This window comes from Palaemon carinicauda, chromosome 28 (genome assembly GCF_036898095.1).
Source record: "Palaemon carinicauda isolate YSFRI2023 chromosome 28, ASM3689809v2, whole genome shotgun sequence".
In the NCBI taxonomy this organism is placed as follows: domain Eukaryota; kingdom Metazoa; phylum Arthropoda; class Malacostraca; order Decapoda; family Palaemonidae; genus Palaemon; species Palaemon carinicauda.
In genome coordinates this window covers 37,041,010-37,061,045 of record NC_090752.1, presented here as the reverse complement: position 1 = coordinate 37,061,045, position 20,036 = coordinate 37,041,010, and the positions used below count along the sequence as shown (strand labels likewise).

At 39.1% G+C, this 20,036-nt stretch overlaps 1 protein-coding gene across 1 annotated transcript in view; it reads right to left on the bottom strand.

The window, feature by feature from the left end:
- Nucleotides 1-20,036, bottom strand: part of LOC137621508 (DNA mismatch repair protein Msh2-like) — a 139,465-nt gene that overhangs the window by 12,424 nt on the left and 107,005 nt on the right. Inside the window, exons 15-18 of the mRNA XM_068351861.1 lie at nucleotides 15,021-15,170; nucleotides 6,865-6,947; nucleotides 5,694-5,785; nucleotides 1,905-2,049 (exon numbers count right to left, since the gene is read on the bottom strand). Of these exons, the coding sequence (XP_068207962.1) occupies nucleotides 1,905-2,049; nucleotides 5,694-5,785; nucleotides 6,865-6,947; nucleotides 15,021-15,170 (470 nt within the window). The remainder of the gene's footprint in view (nucleotides 1-1,904; nucleotides 2,050-5,693; nucleotides 5,786-6,864; nucleotides 6,948-15,020; nucleotides 15,171-20,036) is intronic.

The following is a 20,036-nucleotide window of genomic DNA, read 5'->3' as shown; positions in this document are numbered from 1 at the left end:
TCTATCTGGGGCAAAGAAGAGGAGGGAGCACCACTTCTCCGTCCAGGCAGGAAGGGTGAGGGAGAGTGATCCAGCACCAACAACTGGCTAACGAAAGTACGCCCCACCATGGGACCGTGTGCCTTTGATTGGCCTGTATATCAGGTTACCCATATTGTTTACACATGCCGCGGGCCAGGTACTGGAGGCTGTCTACCTCTCCTAGGAGAGGCGAGATCACAATGATTCTCCAGACTTCAGGTAGGAAAATTGAGGGAGTGATTAAGCTCCTAAAACACCTGATTGATGGAAAGAGTGCATGGCTCCATGCATCTCTACCTGGCCTGGCTACCTGGGTCACGGCACATGGTTGAGTATCAAGGGGCTTCCGTCCACTTCCCCCAGAAAACAAAAGTGAAGAATACTTGACTAGAGAATAGGCAAGATTCCTTGCTTGTGCTCACCACCTATTGTTAACTACCTTGTTAAGGAATTCAATAGCCATTCTGGCTCCTCAGAAGATATTTCAGTGTTTCAAAGGAAGAAAGTTTTGTATACACGTAGGAACAAAATAAGTGATCGACAGGACATTTTGTCAAAATAACCTTCCCCATACTCACTGTTACTTTAAATTATGACTGTTTATCACTGTGATTTGGCAATAATCAGTTTGGTAGTTCACAATACTTTAGTGTTAATCTTTAAAATATTTGCTTTAAACCTATCAACCACCATCTGAATAGTAAAATGAAGTTATTTAACACTGAAAAAGATGCAAAAAAACTTCTATGCAAAGATTAGTAACATCCAAAGTCCCCAAATTATCAAAAAAATTTCAAGAAAAACAACTGAATAATACACCTTGTCTTGAACACGTAATTAAGGATATGAACATTCATAAGTAAAACAATTACTATGTTAGAACATATGATCCTTGAAACCGCTCTTGTTTAATTAAAATCAAGAGCACAGATTAAATTTTCGAAGAGCGGCTACAAATAACTTGTAGTGCTAGTTACACTTTGATCTTTATATACACCATAACGGAATAAAACACTCTTAACTCTTTTAAACCTAGTTTTATACTTTGTACCCTTTTATTATTTCAAAAAATAAAAATAACCATTCAAGACTTTTGTTTCCAGTTTCCTTTGTCCTAACCCTACTTTATTTTTTAACTAAGTGATGTTAAGACAGAATTATCCTTTTTGTCTATTCTTCTTTCAACCAACATCCTGCATACTGTTGTCAATACCTTTTGGAAATTGATTCATGTCGTTGATTATTGGGGAAAAATATTCATCTTAAAATTAACTAATGAGAATAAGTATCGGAACATAAGTTGTCTATTCTTCCCTGGAACGATATACTGTACTATGAGGAAGCATTTTAAGAACAAATGTGAATGGTTTAGAACACCACTGTTATGCAGTACTCATAAATACTATGTCTCAAAGAAGCAATACAAGCCTTTTGAAGGTCTATAGAATATGGAAATATTTGCTTGTTAGCATTCAAATCTACAATGATAAATCTATTTGTGAGTGATTTATATTGGGTCAGAGTGATGATAAGTTTTCTTTTACGTTGGTTTCAAATATATATCAAATCTTGAGTTTATTTTAATGGAAAATATCTAACCTGTATTGTAAATATAAGCAACTGTATTGAATTGTCTGAGTTGTTCTGGATAACATTAATTGCAATTACTGTAATGTGCCAGTTTAAGATAATCTATAAAGATGACTTTTATGAGTACAGTACTTGAAAAAATACATAATAATCTGTACTGTATTCTATGTATGTTAAAGATACCACAGAACAAGCAACTAAAAAGCAGAAAATACTAAGTTACACTACAGTGCACACATACAAATCAAACCATCTTCTGATATACAAATGAAAACAAAGCTAGTTAACATTACCTGATAAAGTAAAGTAAGGGCACCATGTGATGTAGATGCTGAAACATGGAAATTCTTCACAGTATCAACTTCATCTTCTAAACTGGTAAGTTCATGAAAATGAGTAGCAAATAGGCAAAAGGCTCCTATTTCTTTAGCTATATATCTGCAAAATCAAGGAGACAAAATCTAATTTCACTGCATGTCATCAATCATTAAAATTGCAATAAAAATATTCTCTTACTAATGAATGAGGTAAAATGTACAAAATATTATTACATACTCCAGCGTTTATTCTGACCACTGACTTGAAAATCCTAACTCAGAGCATAAGTAAAATGGCTGCCATGTATGTAGTGTAAAACTACCAAAAAAATCCATAAGAATCTTTATTACTATTACTTTTCATCTAGACTTTACTGCTTTTGTTATCTAAAAAAAAAAAAAAAAAAACTCAGTGTTGATTATGGAGTCACTTTGAAGCTAAACATCTAGGGTTTATTAAATAAAGTTGGACCTCCCTACTGGGATATACTGCATTTGAGCCCCTCCCATCATCAAGGAGTTCCATGGATTAGAGGTGACCCTAAACTGTGAATTTTTTCTTTGCTTACACTACTTGTAAATATACCCCAAGTACAGTAATCGTACTTTAAATGCATAATAAAGTGCAGCAAGGAATGTTACTGTTTTGTTAAAATAACATAGTCTTATGCTATGAATATTAGACCCAAACTCCCTCTCTTATATATGCAAATTGTATGCCTCTTCATGCGCTTTACAGCCCCTAACTTTTCAGTATAAAGAATACATGTACTATACAGTATACTACATACTGTACTGCTGTTGTAATAGCATGACACTGTCCAGCATCATATTAATAATAAGAGAAGTAAAACATCATTGAAAAACAAACAAATACACAATAACTTTATTGCTAACCAGTAAACCATTCGTCACCAAGTTTGTCATGTCACACCCATACATTCCAACAATATTACCAATGAAAATTATTAAGAGGTTCCAAATACATACAGTATAGATTCACTTAATACAGTATGTACTTGATAATATAAAATGCCCAAAGAAAAATATTGTACAGTAACCTGCATTTTGTGACAAAATATTTTGATTATCTTTATCTCTCTCTATGAAATGCGGTAAAGATCAAAGTTGTTCAGTTAATTTTTCTTATCTGATCATATGCTTCAATAGTTTTCGATTAGATAAAGTGCCTTACCTCTTGTGAAAAAATAATGGAATTTTGAATTTATACAACTTCCTTACTTCTCAATGAGAAAATTTGCACTGTTTCTTCAAGAAAGCTCTGTGAAGATAAATAATTTCAACTCGAGTCAACATTCTATTTACATCTCTAAAAGATCTAGAAAAAATATCCCTAACAAAAAACCAAAATCTTCCAGATGTTTGTGCTCAACCTACCTACACTTTAAATATGACGTACAGTCTTTTGCTCAACCTGAATAGCAATAGGATCAGCAAAGTCTAAAGCTTCAAATTGGTTGCCTTAAATCACATCATCAAAATAAGTTAGTTTCGTCAAAACATTACGATGGGAAAGGATAAAATTTATAAGGCCTATGACCGGGGCTTGGGAGTTCATTCAGTGCCCATGTGCATGTAGGAGGAATTTTTGCTGTTACAATATGAAGTAAAAGCTATAAGGTTACTGTACATAGCAAGAGGGAAGGGAAATGGCAATGAAAGTGTAAGAAGCTAAAAGGAGAGTGCAGTTAGAGGTGGAAATAATGTTGGAATGACCATTAAGCAATACCAACAGTGCACTTATTAAGGTGTACTGACGGCACTAACCACACGGAGAAAGAGCTATATGACAATCATAGCCAACAGCAAGGAAGACGGTGTGCATACAGGCTTGAGTAACAAAATACCAAATCCACTGTATAGGGCTAGACTATCAATGCACTAAACCTGAACCTCATTAATAATAAGATATGATACAGGTCAGGCTCAGAGAAAACTCTCTCCTCCAACACGAAAGATGATGCATACTTATGATGCTAGTTACTGAAGCACTATATTATCAATTCTAAAAAGGAAAGGATAATAAAATACAGACAGATTTCTCTCCCATGCCTCTAGGAATAACACGATGCCAGCAACTTTTTATCTTGCTAAAGCAGAAACCAAACAAAAAAAATTGCAACATCTCCATCAATTGTCTACCTCTAATTTTTGTAACCCATGTTCAATACTGATAATACTATTTGTGGTTTATATATGTCCTGGTGAGAGGAAGCTTGAAATCAGCAAAGTGTTTACATTTTCCTCTGAAGGCTAACATAGAAAAAAGTAAATTTCATTGATAAGGAATTATTCCTTGAATCTGCTATTAGAAAGATATGACAATAACAAATAGGGTAAAAATGTTTTATATAATTTATAATAACACATATAAATATCCCAGAAATATATAATTCTCTTTATGGTGACCTTTGCCAACCAAACTAGTTTGGTTATCTGAGGTAAGATTGTAACAACTGTGTTCATTAATGCACGGTTCTACAGTGATCATTATGAAGTTACTTAATATTCAATCTAACTATATGTATTAGATTTTGAGTTAGTTAAGTTATATGGGGAGGAAAGACAAAGTAATAGACAGGTACAAGTTGATAGAAAATGCTGTTCAATATTGTATTGATGTTCAAGGCAATAAAAACATATGCAGAAACACAACGTTACAAATTATGTATGCCTCGTAAAACAAAATGTTGGATATCATCTTTGGTTAAACCTGAAAAAAAACATGATACAGTGTTGACCTCACAAAATATTCCATCTTAGCATCCAAATGAGAGGAAGAGTCTCTTCTCTAATACATCACAATATGTATCCTCGAAAGCAATACATGAGGTGGGAAGTTGGGTAGCAGATAACTGTATTCGTAAGAAAGAAAGTGATGCCAAAAAGACTTTTCTTAACCTTACTTTCCTGGTTAAGAGAAATTGTAATTTCATGATTATTACCTTTACAAGTTGAACAAAACTAGGATATCTAATTTTTACTTAAGACCAAACTGGGTCAGTCACATTAAAACAAAATACACTGCCTCCTGACATGGAAACAAAACCCCAGTTTTCCATGCAGGTTGGAGGAATTACAGAGCCCGACACTGCTGAGGAAGGTGGTCTTTTTCTTTTGAATGCAAATGAATCCTTTAACAAATAATCGACAAACTTATAAGAACAAGAAAGGAAATAAAAACTCTAAATACTAATCCTCTGAGAGACTGCTTCCTCCACGCAATGTGCATAGAGAGATGAATGTAAGGAAAAAGTTATTTTGCTAAATACAAAACACGTCCGAGAACACATAAACCATGCATGAAAACCCCTGAACCAAAATGATTATCAAATACAAACCCATATATTCCACCATACGCCCAAAAATAAAAGCAGCACAATTCATGAAATCAGCCAAAGCAAAATGATGATGTAAACAGTATGTGATCCCCAGGTAAGGTTGTGTTCTGGGCCAAAGAGCCCAAGTTCAATCATATGATAAAAGTCAACGTTTCTGCGCTAATTGGTACCCAGATTAAAGAGTATAGGGGATTGAGATTGTATCTTATATTTCTTTCTAGTCGAGAAGCTTAAGCTTTATAGACATTAGCAAAATGAAGTATTGTATAGGTGAGATTCATCAAAATAAATCATGATTGCCAATCTAAGTATACATACTCGGATCACTTCATTATGCTTTGGCTTCATTACCAATAAAATGTTTAGGGTACATGCTATAACAGATTTTCAAAATGGTACTCACTCGGATATTGCCCACGCTAAACCAAAGCCATCATATGTTGACGTTCCTCGGCCTAACTCATCAATGATGATCAGGGAATCTTTAGTAGCGGACTTGAAATAAAGAATAATATAATCTAAACTACAAATCTATAAATAATTATCATTCACTCCCTATGCTATAAAGAAAAATTCTTGAAATATGAGAGAGAGAGAGAGAGAGAGAGAGAGAGAGAGAGAGAGAGAGAGAGAGAGAGAGAGAGAGAGAGAGAGAGAGATACAAATGTCTGATAAAGAGAACACCTTGGAAAATATTAATATAACCTTGACAGTCTGGTAACACATTATACTCACAATCTACTTTAGGGCCCATTAATTCTGGACAAATAAAAATCCAAACTAAAAAGATAAATTATCAAAGATAAGTAAATATACTATTTCTGATACATAACCTTCTATTATCAATATACAGTATATAAGTATAAAAACGCCAAGCATGAATATTATAAAATATTTATTTTTAAATATGTTAAAAATAAAATATATCCCTTTTTATGTTCAGAAAATATTAAAAAATTAGAGGACACATGAAAGCAAGATTTCCCTCTGAGAGTTAGTATGTACATGTAATATACATATATTATTGGGAATTAGACCACAAGACATAAAGATTTTCACAGGACTTGCTCAGATGATTTGTTTTACGAGTTAAAATTTGTAACAAGGTAAACTCACAGTAGTTATAGTCCATTTCTTTTCGCGAAGAATATTTTCACCGACTCGCGGCGGTGCCCTTTTAGCTCGGAAAAGTTTCCTGATCGCTGATTGGTTAAAATTATCTTGTCCAACCAATCAGCGATCCGGAAACTTTTCCGAGCTAAAAGGGCACCGCTGCAAGTCGGTGCAAATATGCATAGCTAAAAGAAATGGACTATAGTTCTCTAAGTAGGAAGATTTCAAGGATAAAAATTTAAAGAAATAAGATGCTTTAATACAATTGGGACTAAAGGTATGTTGTAAAAAGCACACTTGTAAGTGATACCCCAATGGGGTTATGTATATGTAAAATCTATGCTACAAGTAAACAATGCATCAACTCTTGTCTTCTCAGTGCAAGATAAAGGTAAATTTAGTCTAAGAGGCCTAATATTGTAATCTTTAAAAGTGTGAAATATAGTAAAAAACAATCTTACCCGGAGGATGGTAGCTGTTTCTAGCATCTCTGCCATAAATGTAGAAACTCCTTTCAACTGACAATCACCAGCACCAACCCTAGCTGGAAATTAATAACAGAGATCAACTGTGATGCAAAGAACTAAGTTGACCTTGCAAATGTTGTAAACAACTTATCCATTACCTTTTATATCATTTCTTAATAGATTTCTTGTTTTTACTTCGGGCAGTACTACATTCTGAAACATGTTGAGAATATTTACTTCCTAGAACCATGCCAAAGTTCACAAATGAGTCTATACTGTACCAGGTATCAAGTAGAATACTGTACAGGACTAGTACTGAAATATAGGGAACCAGAAAAACTAGAGAACTTCCTATACAATTCTCACTAATTTTCTTTAAAAACAATTTCTAATCAATAACAATAAAGAAAGCATTCTCTTTTACAGTATTTTCTCTAAAACATTTTACTTGCTGCATTAAGCAATGTACAGTACTATATTTAGGTAACATATACAGCATTCAATCAAACCATTTTCATACCCACATGAAATTTTATGGAAAATTCATAACAATCTTGACAATGAAGATTGCAAAGACAAAGGAAGGGAAAGGAAATTATAACAGGATTTACAAAACTAGGATAGGGAGCAACATTATTATGAATGAAAATTATATAATAAAAAGATAAAATGAAAACGACGCTAATACAATATCAAGTGGAAAGGGATGAAGTTAATTAATCTATGAATAGATATGGATTTGAAATTAAACATATGCTTTTACATGTAATAATATCAATCTTTCAGCCCTTTCATGCAGAAAGAGTAGAATTTGGGCAATAAAAAGGACTGACAGAATGTCATGGGCAATGAGTGCATGCAATTACCCTACCATCATATCACTTGTTTTTATAGTTAATCTTTTAAACATTCTGAATATTTTGTCTAATTCAGTATACTTTTACATATTTACACTGTATTGCTTGTGGTAAGAAAGAGTGAAAATGAGTTCTACCTGGATTTGAATAGTCCGCCCAAGTGTTGACACCTCATGTCACCAAATCTTAGTACTGTGAAAGTACAAGCATTCATTGTTCATATTTCCATTATTATTATCATTATTGCTAGCAAAGCTACAACCCTACTTGGAAAAGCAAGATACTATAAGCCCAAGGACTCCAACAGGGAAAAGTAGCCCAAGGAGGAAAGGAAATTAGGAAATAAATTAACGATATGAGAAATAATGAACAATTAAAACGAAATATTTTAAAACAGTAACATCAAAACAGATATTTCATATATAAACTATAAAAAGACTTAGGTCAGCCTGTTCAACATAAAAAAATTTTCTGCAACTTTGAACTTTTGAAGTTCTACCAATTCAACTACCCGATTAGGAAGATCATTCCACAACTCAGATACAGCTGGATTAAACCTTCAAGAATACAGTGTAGTATTGAGCCTCATGGTGGATAAGGCCAGCCTATCTGAATGAACTGCACGCCTAGTATTACGATTAGGATGGAACTGTCCAAGAAGATCTAAATGTAAAGGATGATTAGAATTATGAAAGATTTTATTCAATATGCATAACAAACTAATTGAATGACAGTGCCAGAGATTAATATCTACATCAGGAATACGAAATATAATAGACCTGTAAGTTCCTGTCCGACAACAATCATGCACATCTCCCTTACCCTTATATAGTGGTACACTATAGTACACTCAGTAGGTGTAAAAAAACGGAGCTTGAGCAGCTGGTACCTCAAAAGCAGTAGCACATTCTAACGAGAGCTTGCACAAGAACAATTGTACTGGTAATAGGCAGTTCAAGTCAAGGAGAGTAAGAGGCAGTTATTTGATAACTCAATGATATACATACATCAATAGGGGCACAAGGAGTTGTTGCCTCTAACCCAGGTGTAACAGAAGTCAAGAGATTGCAAGAAAACGTCATGCAGAAATATGGGAGGCAATGCTTGGAAGCACAAAAGGCTGTCCGAAACTCGGCCAGAGTACTGAATTAGAAGAAGAACAAAGGATGAAGGAAGGCCAATACAGTGGAGTGTGTTAGTATCACACAGGTGAGGGGAAAGTCATTTAAAAAGTTCCAGCTACTAAAATTACTGAGCCTGTGAGATGGGCTTCATCTCCCAACCAGCGAAAAATGAATTAAATGTCTACACTAGGCTCAAAAACTATTGACCTGTGGGAGAGGCTCAAATTATTGACCAGAGGAAAAAAATCAAAAGTCTTACTTGGCTACTACAACTACAGTATATGTAATACAATGGAGGTTTATTGAAAACTTCTCAAAGTTCTCTTTCATTAGCACACTGTAAAATTAAGTTACCATGGTACAGAGGCTATGGCACTACCCAAGACTAGAGAACAATGGTTTGATTTTGGAGTGTCCTTCTAGAAGAGTTGCTTACCATAGCTAGAGTCACTTCTACCCTTACCAAGAGGAAAGTAGTCACTGAACAATTACAGTGCAGTAGTTAACCACTTGGGTGAAGAAGAATTGTTTATTAATCTAATTGTTTAGTGTATGAGGACAGGAGAATCTGTAAAGAATAGGCCAGACTATTCAGTGTATGTGTAGGCAAAGGGAAAGTGAAATATAACCAGAGAGAAGGATCAAATGTAGTACTGTCTGCTTAGTAAAAGGACCCCATATCTCTCTAGCAGTAGTATCTCAATGGGTGGGTTGGCTGGGGCCCTGGCCAACCTACATGTGGTTGTGTGGTACTGTATGTGGCCTCCCTCCCCATTTTCTTTGACACCTCCATAGGAAATGTCAAATCCAGGAAAATTGAGGAGATAGCCTCCCTGGCAGAGATTCTCGTCTGGCAGTCTCTTGGTTGGATCTTGTAGAGAACCTGAGGGAAGGACGATTCCTAGTACCGAAGGACCTGGGGCATGGCTAGACCTGAAGAAGTCCCATTCGACGGGAACCGATGCGATCTTTTCGAACCTACGGAAGTTTCTACAAGCTGATGACCGAGTCTATAGATACCCGTATTGAATATGACAGTCAGGTCTTGCCTTCGATTACTCCAATTCTCAGATCATGGTAAACTGAAGGAGATGTCTCACAGGAACTTGAGACTTTTAGGATCAATCAGTAGTACGAAGCCTTGGAGATGGAGCCGATCCTGTGCATGAAGCCATGGGCTAACTGTTTGATCGCAAAACCTTTCCTTCAAATGATAGGGTTTGAAGGTTAGACTCAATTCACGAGGAGAGATTAAAACGAGACTTCTGACCGACAAAGCTCGGCGGTATCTTAGCAAAACAAGTCTTCCCATGAGACCGAATGTTCCAATCACAAGGAAAAAGAGAGACCGCTTCCCATTTCCGAAAAGAAGATGGGAGATACAAAAGAGTATCTCTTGTTGCTTAAATGTGGACTCTATGTCCTTGGCAACAAAACACGAGCTGAGTATTTCGAGCTCGTGGGAGGGGTTTTCGCAGTACTGGAAAACCTCATTCTAGGATGAGGAAGTAAGATATTCCTTTCCAACAACTCTGGCTGAAGGGAGAGCTCCGGTTATGGAAAAAAGTCATCGGCCATCTTCATGAACAAGACTGAGTTTCATGAAGTGTTAGGCAAAAATGTTTCCCCAGAAAAAGATTTTGCGGTTGGAGGGTGAATGTATTCAAACGAAGGTCGGAGGGTGGAAAGGATGACGGAGCCTGAGAGTACACATAAAGCCGACAACCTTTGTTGCTCTCGTCGTTACCCTATCTAAGGCCGACCTGGATTGTAACAATTAAGTTGCTATGGCTGTCGTGTTAAGCCACTGAATTCAATTCTCTAAGAGGGAGAGAATGGGGGTGGGGCAGAAATCCCAAGGGGTTGGGTCACCCTATGGAGGAGGAGGAACAAATTCAAGGGCTTTGCCTCCCCCCCATGTCCAACATCCAATTTGCTGCATGAGACTGTCTAACTAGTACAGTTCCTATCAAAGTAAAGTCAGCTTGTGGGCAGTCCTATACTATATGGGACAACAAGGAAGGAGGTAGCAGCCGAAGCAGTAAACTGGTTCTTGAGGCAGCTGGCCCGTAAGCCCTTCTGTAGTAGGAACGAAGTGTAAGTGAAGCACGTCCGTTCATGAGGGATGAATACCCGTGAATGAGCCAGATTGAAGCAGAAACCTGGCCACCGTAATGCGGTTTTTCAGATCTCGCAAAAGACGAAAATTTTTGGGAACCCAAGAAGCCCTGTTTATGAGAAACAAACAAGAACCCTAAGGGAAAGGGGCATTGAGCTTTGGACTCGTGTATTATCCTAGTCGTCGATGAAGGGTACAGGTTTCGGTTACCAAGAGGAAAAACTGTGTTAAACTCCTTCAACTCTACATGGTTTAACTAAGTAGTGTAAGCCCAAGAGCAAGGAGAGGAGATGATCTATGTCATCTAAATGAGAGTACTCTCTGAAGAGAGGCTCTCGGGAGCAGCTCCCTCTCAGCAAGCCAATGATCCAAAGAAGGTTCTTTCACAGAACGGATAGTTCTAGAGCTTTACTTAGGAAAGCCAAGTATTCAGGGCTAAACCATAGATGGTGGAAGTGGTTGCTGATTTTAGCAGCCTGGAGGAAAGCAGGCTTAGTGGTGATCACGAGCCTCCGACCTGCAAACGTCAAGCAAACGAACGGCAAGCTACTATTGTGGGAGACAACGTACGACTAGCTGTTGAATGTTAAACAGTGAACAGCGCTATTGATAAGAAGTTGGAGATAGTCTAGCCGTTAAAAACAGTGATTGGCAGCCGACGAATCGGAGATCTGGTAAATCTGAGATCTGCTGAATCGGAGTACTGGTGACCCGCGAGCAGGGGATCAGCAATCAGCTAGCTTAGAGCTAACGCTAAGCAAGTTGGCGATCGGAGCTGTAGGTAGGTGCTCGGAGACCAATGATCGGGGATTGGCGATCAGTGATCGATGATCGGAAATCTAGGATTGGTGATAAGTGGTTGACGATTGGCGATGACAATCGGCAACTGCAAGCTAGTGATCGGCGATCGGGTGTTAAACGATCGACAATATTGTGATCAGTGATCTGGTGACTGCTGAACTAGAATTGGCGATCGGCCATCAGCGTTGACAATCAGCAATTGACAAATAGCGATCGGCATCAGGTGTTGAAAGATTGGCGATATTTTGATTAGTGATCTGGCAATCGTCATGGTGAAGATCGGTGATCAATGAGTTGACGATGGGCGATCGGTGATTGCTGGGAGTGAGCCTTGACAATCGGTAATCAGAGAGCCGACAATCGGTAATGGAGAGATGAAGATCTGTGACCGGAGAAAGGGCGATCAGAGATTGGCAAGCTGGTGATCGCAGATCTTACGATCAGCGAACTAGGAATCGGTAATCAGCAAGTTAACGATTGGCGAAAAGTTGGCACTCAACAAACTGGAGGATCGACTTCCTCATAAGGAAGAGACTTGCTCGTGATCGTGAACGTCTCGCACGAGTGTATGAGCGTCTAGCTTGTGATTGTGAACGTCAGTGTCTAAATCATGATCGTGAGCATAAAACTCGTGATTGTGAGCATGTAGCTTGTGATTGTGAGCGTGTGGCTCGTGAGTGTGTAGCTTGTGATCGTGAGTGTCTAGGTTACGATTGTGAACGTCTAGTTTGTGATCATGAGCATGAGCGTGTAGCTCATGATCGTGATCATGGGCGTGCAGCTCGTCGTGAGCATCTCATTCGTGATTGTAAGCGTCTAGCACAAGAACATGAACTGGAGGCTCGAGAATGTGAGCGTTTAGCAGGTGAAAACAAGTGTCTAGCTTGTGGCCTACTCTGAAGAGTGGAAATAGGACAAATCCAATTCTCGTCAAAGAAATCCTCCGAAGGGAGCTCAAACAGGAGTAACCTACCTCATTTGCCAAGAGGAAATTCGCACCAAGGATTGGCAACGTGATGGCAGCAACGAAAAACTTCTAATTATATTTAGTGCTTCCATAGGCAATCTCGCAAGCAGGAAGATTGCCAAACATCGGTTGGGTAGAGACTCTCCCTCGGAAGGGGACGTTACCACAGCTGGAGGCAAACCTCCAGGCAGCACTCTCTGCCTTCCTTCAATGAGCTCTATCTCAAATTGAAAATTGACACAAGGTTTTGCATGAGAAAATGAAGCCAAGGCTTGTTTCTGGGTTTTCCCCGAAGGGATTACCCGAACAAAGGACGGGAATGGACAAATCCAATTCCTGCCGGAGGAATCCCCCAAAGGGAAGACCAAACAGGTGAAAGGAGACTCTCCCGAGGACAAGAGGCCACCAACATCTATAAGGCATCTGCCTCATAAAGAGAAGCGTCTTGTGCGAGATTGTGATTGTCTAGTTCATGATCCTGAACGTCTAGCTCGTGCTCGTGATCTTCTAGCTCGTGTGAATGTCTTCTAGCAGGAGTGTTTCGAGAACATGAGTGACCTTTGATCTCATGATTGCGAGTGTTTAACTCGTGACTGTGATCGTCTTCAAGAAAAAGAGCGTCAAGATCATGAGTGACCTTTGATCTCGAGATTGTGAGTTCAACTCGTGGCTGAATCTTCAAGAAGAAGAGTACCGACATCGTGAAAATCTTCGATCTCGTGATCGAGAACATCTAGAAGAAGCGCGTCGAGATCGTGAGTAACCTTCGATCTCTGTGGCGATCATTTGAGCCTCGAGAACGACGTATTGACGGGGATCGTCAGGAAGGAAGAGAAGATAATCGGTAATCGGTCTCGTCTTGACGATCAGAAATAGAGCTGGCCATGTGTTGACGATCATTCCTAATTTTATGATCCGCAGCAGGCGAACATTGTACACGTGGGCTGAAATGTTGACTGTGGGGAGAGAAAGAGAGATTGCGGAGCATTAAGTGGTGACGAGATAGGGAGGTGGTGAAAGGACTCGTCATCAGCAGAGGTTGTCGGGTGGGCAATCGGGAGGCGAGGAGGACTTCGTACACAGCAAAGACATCAGCCGCAGCAGTAACTGACTTCGCACTCCGATGTCGGGTGTAAGTGCTGAAAAGAAAGAAAAAATGAAAATTCTTCCCCTCAGGAAGAAAGAAAGATGAGCGTAAAGCAATTGTCTGAATGGCTAAGCCTGAGAGAGTAGAGCTGAGGCATCCATTCTCTACCAACCAAAAGAAAAAAGTGCTGTGGTTTATTGACCCGTGAGTAGATATAGATGGCTGGGTACCCACCATCTAACCCCTACCTACCCACTACAGTGGTTAGGTAGGGTTGCCACCTTGCTTTTAAAGTTTAATGGCTACCTTCCAGCTCTGCCGAAAGTATATCCACATGAATAACGTAAGGTTTGTTAGTGTGGGAACAAACCGTACTTTACAATTGTAATGTAAATATAGGCTACGTGTATGAGGAGTTTTAATGGTGCGAGTCGACATGCCAAAAACAGTGATCACTTAGCTAATTAAGCTGTACTGTAGTGATAGTACTGTAAATATATTACAGTACTATAGACTACAGTATTAGTGAGTGTTGTTAGATAGGAACAGTGTTTTGTTGTTAGTACACTCTCTGAAATGCGCTCATTCATTAACTCAATACTTATGTGATAGAAACCAAGTAAAAACAAAATAAATACAGTATTAAGACAGTACAGTGGGTTACTGTGTTAGTTGACCATGCATAGGCAATGAATAGGGAGTTGGTAGGTTAGGAGTTAACCCATCCTAGGGCAGCAGGTCTTCACAGATTCTTGCTTTTTCCACCTTTCTCTGTTACGGAGCCCCTGCGAATATGGAGGGCTGACTGTATTGCGGAGATGACAACAACAATGACAAACTTCCCTCTTTAGACAAATCACATTTTCAGTCAACTTTCGATAGTAATCACCTTAATAAGCTTTTGCCTTCACTAGTTTCCTTTGTTAAAGTCCTGTGGATCCTCTCTTAAAATGGTAACTCTGGTCCTATCTACCACTTGTCAACCTAACCAACATCCCAAATTGAGTCTAGCTTAACTAGTAGTATCACAATACAGTACTAACATCTGGCAATTAGTGTCAAAAACTGGCCACACTATTCAAATCAAATAAGAAACTTGCATTTAATTTTTTCTTGCCAAAAGCTGATGCTTTAATATATAAGAAATACAAACATTGGGTAGGATTTATTGATGTATGAATATAGTTAATCTCACCTAGTATACTGTCCAAGATGGAGATCTCTGCCTCATCACAAGCTACGAAAGACCCAATTTGAGCCATAAGTGCTGCTGCTCCAACAGATCTGAGGAATGTACTTTTACCACCCATGTTTGGGCCCGTAATTATATGGAAGAGTCCACCATCTGTAATGAATATCCAAGGGCACCATAGAAATTAAAGTAATATACAGAAAATTAATACCATATAAGCACAAAATTCACATGAGCACTAAAAAGATTATAGACATCTGAATTCAAGTAAACATAAAAAATATAGTATAAACAAATAAAAAAATATACTGAAACTGACAAAGTGATAAAATAAAAATATGAAACTGATGACCAAATTGTGACCATTCTCACAGAAATATTTGTGCAAGGGGTAGAAGTTTTTAAACACTCCTATGCTCTACACTTCACTGACGAAATTAATGCAAGATATATGGCAGCTGACCTGAGGTGGGGTCAGGGACTGGGTCAGTCATATGAAGAGAATAAGAAGAAGTTTTAGAAAGAATTGAAGAGAGTAAGGAAGGCTGGCGCAAGAATTGAAGAGACAGTGAAAGATGGAAATGGAAGGTTGTTAAAAGGAGAGGAGGCAAGGAAAAGGTGGGCGGAATATTTTGAAAGTTTGCTGAATGTTGAGGATAATAGGGAGGCAGATATAATTTGCTGTTCCAGGTGTTGAGGTGCCAGTGATGGGAGATGAGAATGAGAGAGAGATTACAATAGAGGAAGTGAGGAGAGCGCTAGATGAAACGAGAGTAGGAAAAGCTTCTAGTATGGATGGTGTGAAAGCTGAGATGTTGAAGGAGGGGGGTGTGACTGTAATTGAATGGTTGGTGAGATTGTTTAATATGTGTTTTGTGTTGTCAATGGTACCAGTAGATTGGGTTTGTGCATGTATTGTACCACTATATAAGGGTAAGGGAGATGTGCATGAGTGTTGTAATTCAAGAGGTATTAGTTTGTTGAGTGTAGTTGGAAAAGTGTATGGTAGAGTAATGATTAATAGGATTAAGGATAAAACAGAGAATGCAATCTTGGAAGTACAGGGTGGTTTTAGAAGAGGTAGGGGTTGTATGAATCAGATTTTTACAGTTAGGCAGATATGCGAGAAATATTTAGCAAAAGGTAAGGTGTTTATGGATCTGGAGAAAGCGTATGATAGAGTTGATAGGGAAGCAATGTGGAATGTGATGAGGTTATAGGGAGTTGGTGGAAGGTTGTTGCAAGCAGTGAAAAGTTTCTACAAAGGTAGTAAAGCATGTGTTAGAATAGGAAATGAAGTGAGCGATTGGTTGCCGGTGAGAGTGGGGCTGAGACAGGGATGTGTGATGTCGCCGTGGTTGTTTAACTTTTATGTTGATGGAGTGGTGAGAGAGGTGAATGCTCGAGTGCTTGGACGAGGATTAAAACTGGTAGGCGAGAATGATCATGAATGGGAGGTAAATCAGTTGTTGTTTGCGGATGATACTGTACTGGTAGCAGACACAGAAGAGAAGCTTGACCGACTAGTGACAGAATTTGGAAGGGTGTGTGAGAGAAGGAAGTTGAGAGTTAATGTGGGTGAGAGTAAGGTTATGAGATGTACGAGAAGGGAAGGTGGTGCAAGGTTGAATGTCATGTTGAATGGAGAGTTACTTGAGGAGGTGGATCAGTTTAAGTACTTGGGGTCTGTTGTTGCAGCAAATGGTGGAGTGGAAGCAGATGTACGTCAGAGAGTGAATGAAGGTTGCAAAGTGTTGGGGGCATTTAAGGGAGTAGTAAAAAATAGAGGGTTGGGCATGAATGTAAAGAGAGTTCTATATGAGAAAGTGATTGTACCAACTGTGATGTATGGATCGGAGTTGTGGGGAATGAAAGTGATGGAGAGACAGAAATTGAATGTGTTTGAGATGAAGTGTCTAAGGAGTATGGCTGGTGTATCTCGAGTAGATAGGGTTAGGAACGAAGTGGTGAGGGTGAGAACGGGTGTAAGAAATGAGTTAGTGGCTAGAGTGGATATGAATGTGTTGAGGTGGTTTGGCCATGTTGAGAGAATGGAAAATGGCTGACTGCTAAAGAAGGTGATGAATGCAAGAGTTGATGGGAGAAGTACAAGAGGAGGGCCAAGGTTTGGGTGGATGGATGGTGTGAAGAAAGCTCTGGGTGATAGGAGGATAGATGTGAGAGAGGCAAGAGAGCGTGCTAGAAATAGGAATGAATGGCGAGCGATTGTGACGCAGTTCCGGTAGGCCCTGCTGCTTCCTCCGGTGCCTCAGATGACCGCGGAGGTAGCAGCAGTAGGGGATTCAGCATTATGAAGCTTCATCTGTGGTGGATAATGTGGGAGGTTGGGCTGTGGCACCCTAGCAGTACCAGCTGAACTCGGCTGAGTCCCTGGTTAGGCTGGAGGAAAGTAGAGAGTAGAGGTCCCCTTTTTGTTTTGTTTCGTTGTTGATGTCGGCTACCCCCCAAAATTGGGGGAAGTGCCTTTGGTATATGTATGTATGTATATCATTAAGATGATAAAGATACAAGTGTGAATAAGAGAAAGACAAAACAAGGATGCTAAAAATAGCAATAACTCTAAATTGAAGTTCCAATAAAAAAAATACTTGGACAGTGTTTAATACAAGCACAATTTCTAGTAAGGGATTGCATTTAGAGCTGTTTTCATGTTATTTTAAAGAAAAGGCAGAGGCAGTAATCCTAGATAGAATGCTTATCAAAATTAAATGTTAGAGTGTAAAAAGATGATGAAAAGTGTCCGTAAAGTGTGAATTAACTGATTCAGTGGCTGGATATGCAGTAGTAAATTCACAAGTAAGATTATGGAGTAAATCTAAGAAAAGGGAAGATGTGCAAATTATGAAACGATATTATTCAGAAAAAACTAAGATTGGTAAGGAATGGAGAAGAGAATGGTAAAAAATGTCATTTTAGGGAGTAGTAATATGTTATTTTCATTAGTAAAATAAATTTTTGAATATACTTACCCGATGATCATGTAGCTGTCAACTCTGTTGCCCGACAGAAATCTACGGTCGGGATACGCCAGCGATCGCTATACAGGTGGGGGTGTACACAACAGCGCCATCTGTGAGCAGGTACTCAAGTACTTCTTGTCAACAAGAACTCAATTTTCTCCTCGGTCCACTGGTTCTCTATGGGGAGGAAGGGCGGGTCCTTAAATTCATGATCATCGGGTAAGTATATTCAAAAATTTATTTTACTAATGAAAATAACCTTTTTCAATATTAATCTTACCCGATGATCATGTAGCTGATTCACACCCAGGGTGGTGGGTGGAGACCAGCATACATGTTAACAAAGAAGCTAAGTATCCCGTATCTTATTTTAGCCGTTATTCAAAATAACAAACATAAACTAAATAAGTACCTGGTAAGGAAGTCGACTTGAACCATTACTCTGCCTTTTTAAGTACGTCTTCCTTACTGAGCCTAGCGATCCTCTTAGGATGCTGAGCGACTCCTAGGTGCTGAAGTATTAAGGGCTGCAACCCCTACTAAAGGACCTCATCACAACCTCTAATCTAGGCGCTTCTCAAGAAAGAATTTGACCACCCGCCAAATCAACCAGGATGCGGAAGGCTTCTTAGCCTTCCGGACAACCCAGAAATATTTCAAGAGAAAGATTAAAAAGGTTCTGGAATTAGGGAATTGTAGTGGTGGAGCCCCCACCACTACTGCACTCGTTGCTACGAATGGTCCCAGAGTGTAGCAGTTCTCGTAAAGAGACTGGACATTCTTAAGATAAAAGACGCGAACACTGATTAGCTTTTCCAAAAGGTTGCGTCGAAAATATTTTGCAGAGATCTATTTTATTAAAAGGTCACGGAAGTTATGATAGCTCTAACTTCGTGTGTCCTTACCTTCAGCCAAGCTTGGTCTTCCTCATTCAGAAGGGAATGAGCTTCTCGTATTAACAGTCTGAAAATAATAGGATAAAGAATTCTCTGACATAGGCAAAGATGAATTCTTAACTGAACACCATAAAGCTTCAGACGGGCCTCATAAAGGTTTTTAAAATAGAACTTAAGAGCTCTACAGGACATAATACTCTTTCTAGTTCATTTCCAACCATATCGATAAGTTTGGAATAACGAACGATATTGGTCAAGGCCGAGAAGGCAGCTCGTGTTTGGCTAGAAAACCAAGATGTAGAACATGTAGCCGTTTCGGATGAAAATCCGATGTTCTTGCTGAAGGCATGAATCTCACTGACTCTTTTAGCTGGTAAAGCATATCAGGAAAAGAGTCTTAAAGGTGAGATCTTTCAGGGAGGCTGATTGAAGTGGTTCGAACCTGTCTAACATAAGGAATCTTAGAACCACGTCTAAATTCCAACCAGGTGTAACCAAACGACGCTCCTTCGTGGTCTCAAAAGACTTAAGGAGGTCCTGTAGATCTTTATTGTTAAAAAGATCTAAGCCTCTGTGACGGAAGACTGATGCCAACATGCTTCTGTAACCCTTGAAAGTGGGAGCTGAAAGAGATCGCTCTTTTCTCAGATATAAGAGGAAGTCAGCTATTTGAGTTACAGAGGTAATGGTCGAGGATACGGATACTGACTTGCACCAGTTTAGGAAGATTCCCCACTTCGATTGGTAGACTCTAAGGGTGGATGTTCTCCTTGCTCTAACAATCGCTCTGGTTGCCTCCTTCGAAAAACCTCTAGTTCTCGAGAGTCTTTCGATACTCTGAAGGCAGTGAGACGAAGAGCGTGGAGGCCTTGGAGTACCTTCTTACGCGTGGCAGACGTAGCAGGTCCACCCTTAGGGGAAGAGTTCTGGGAACGTCTACTAGCCATCGAAGTACCTCGGTAAGTTATTCTCTCGCGGGCCAGAGGGAAGCAACTAGTGTCAACTTTGTCCCAACGTGAGAGGCGAACTTCTGCAGTACCTTGTTGACAAACTAGAACGGAGGGAATGCATATAGATCTAGATGAGACTAATCTAGTAGAAAGGCATCTAAAAGAACCACTGCTGGGTCTGTTGAGAGCCTC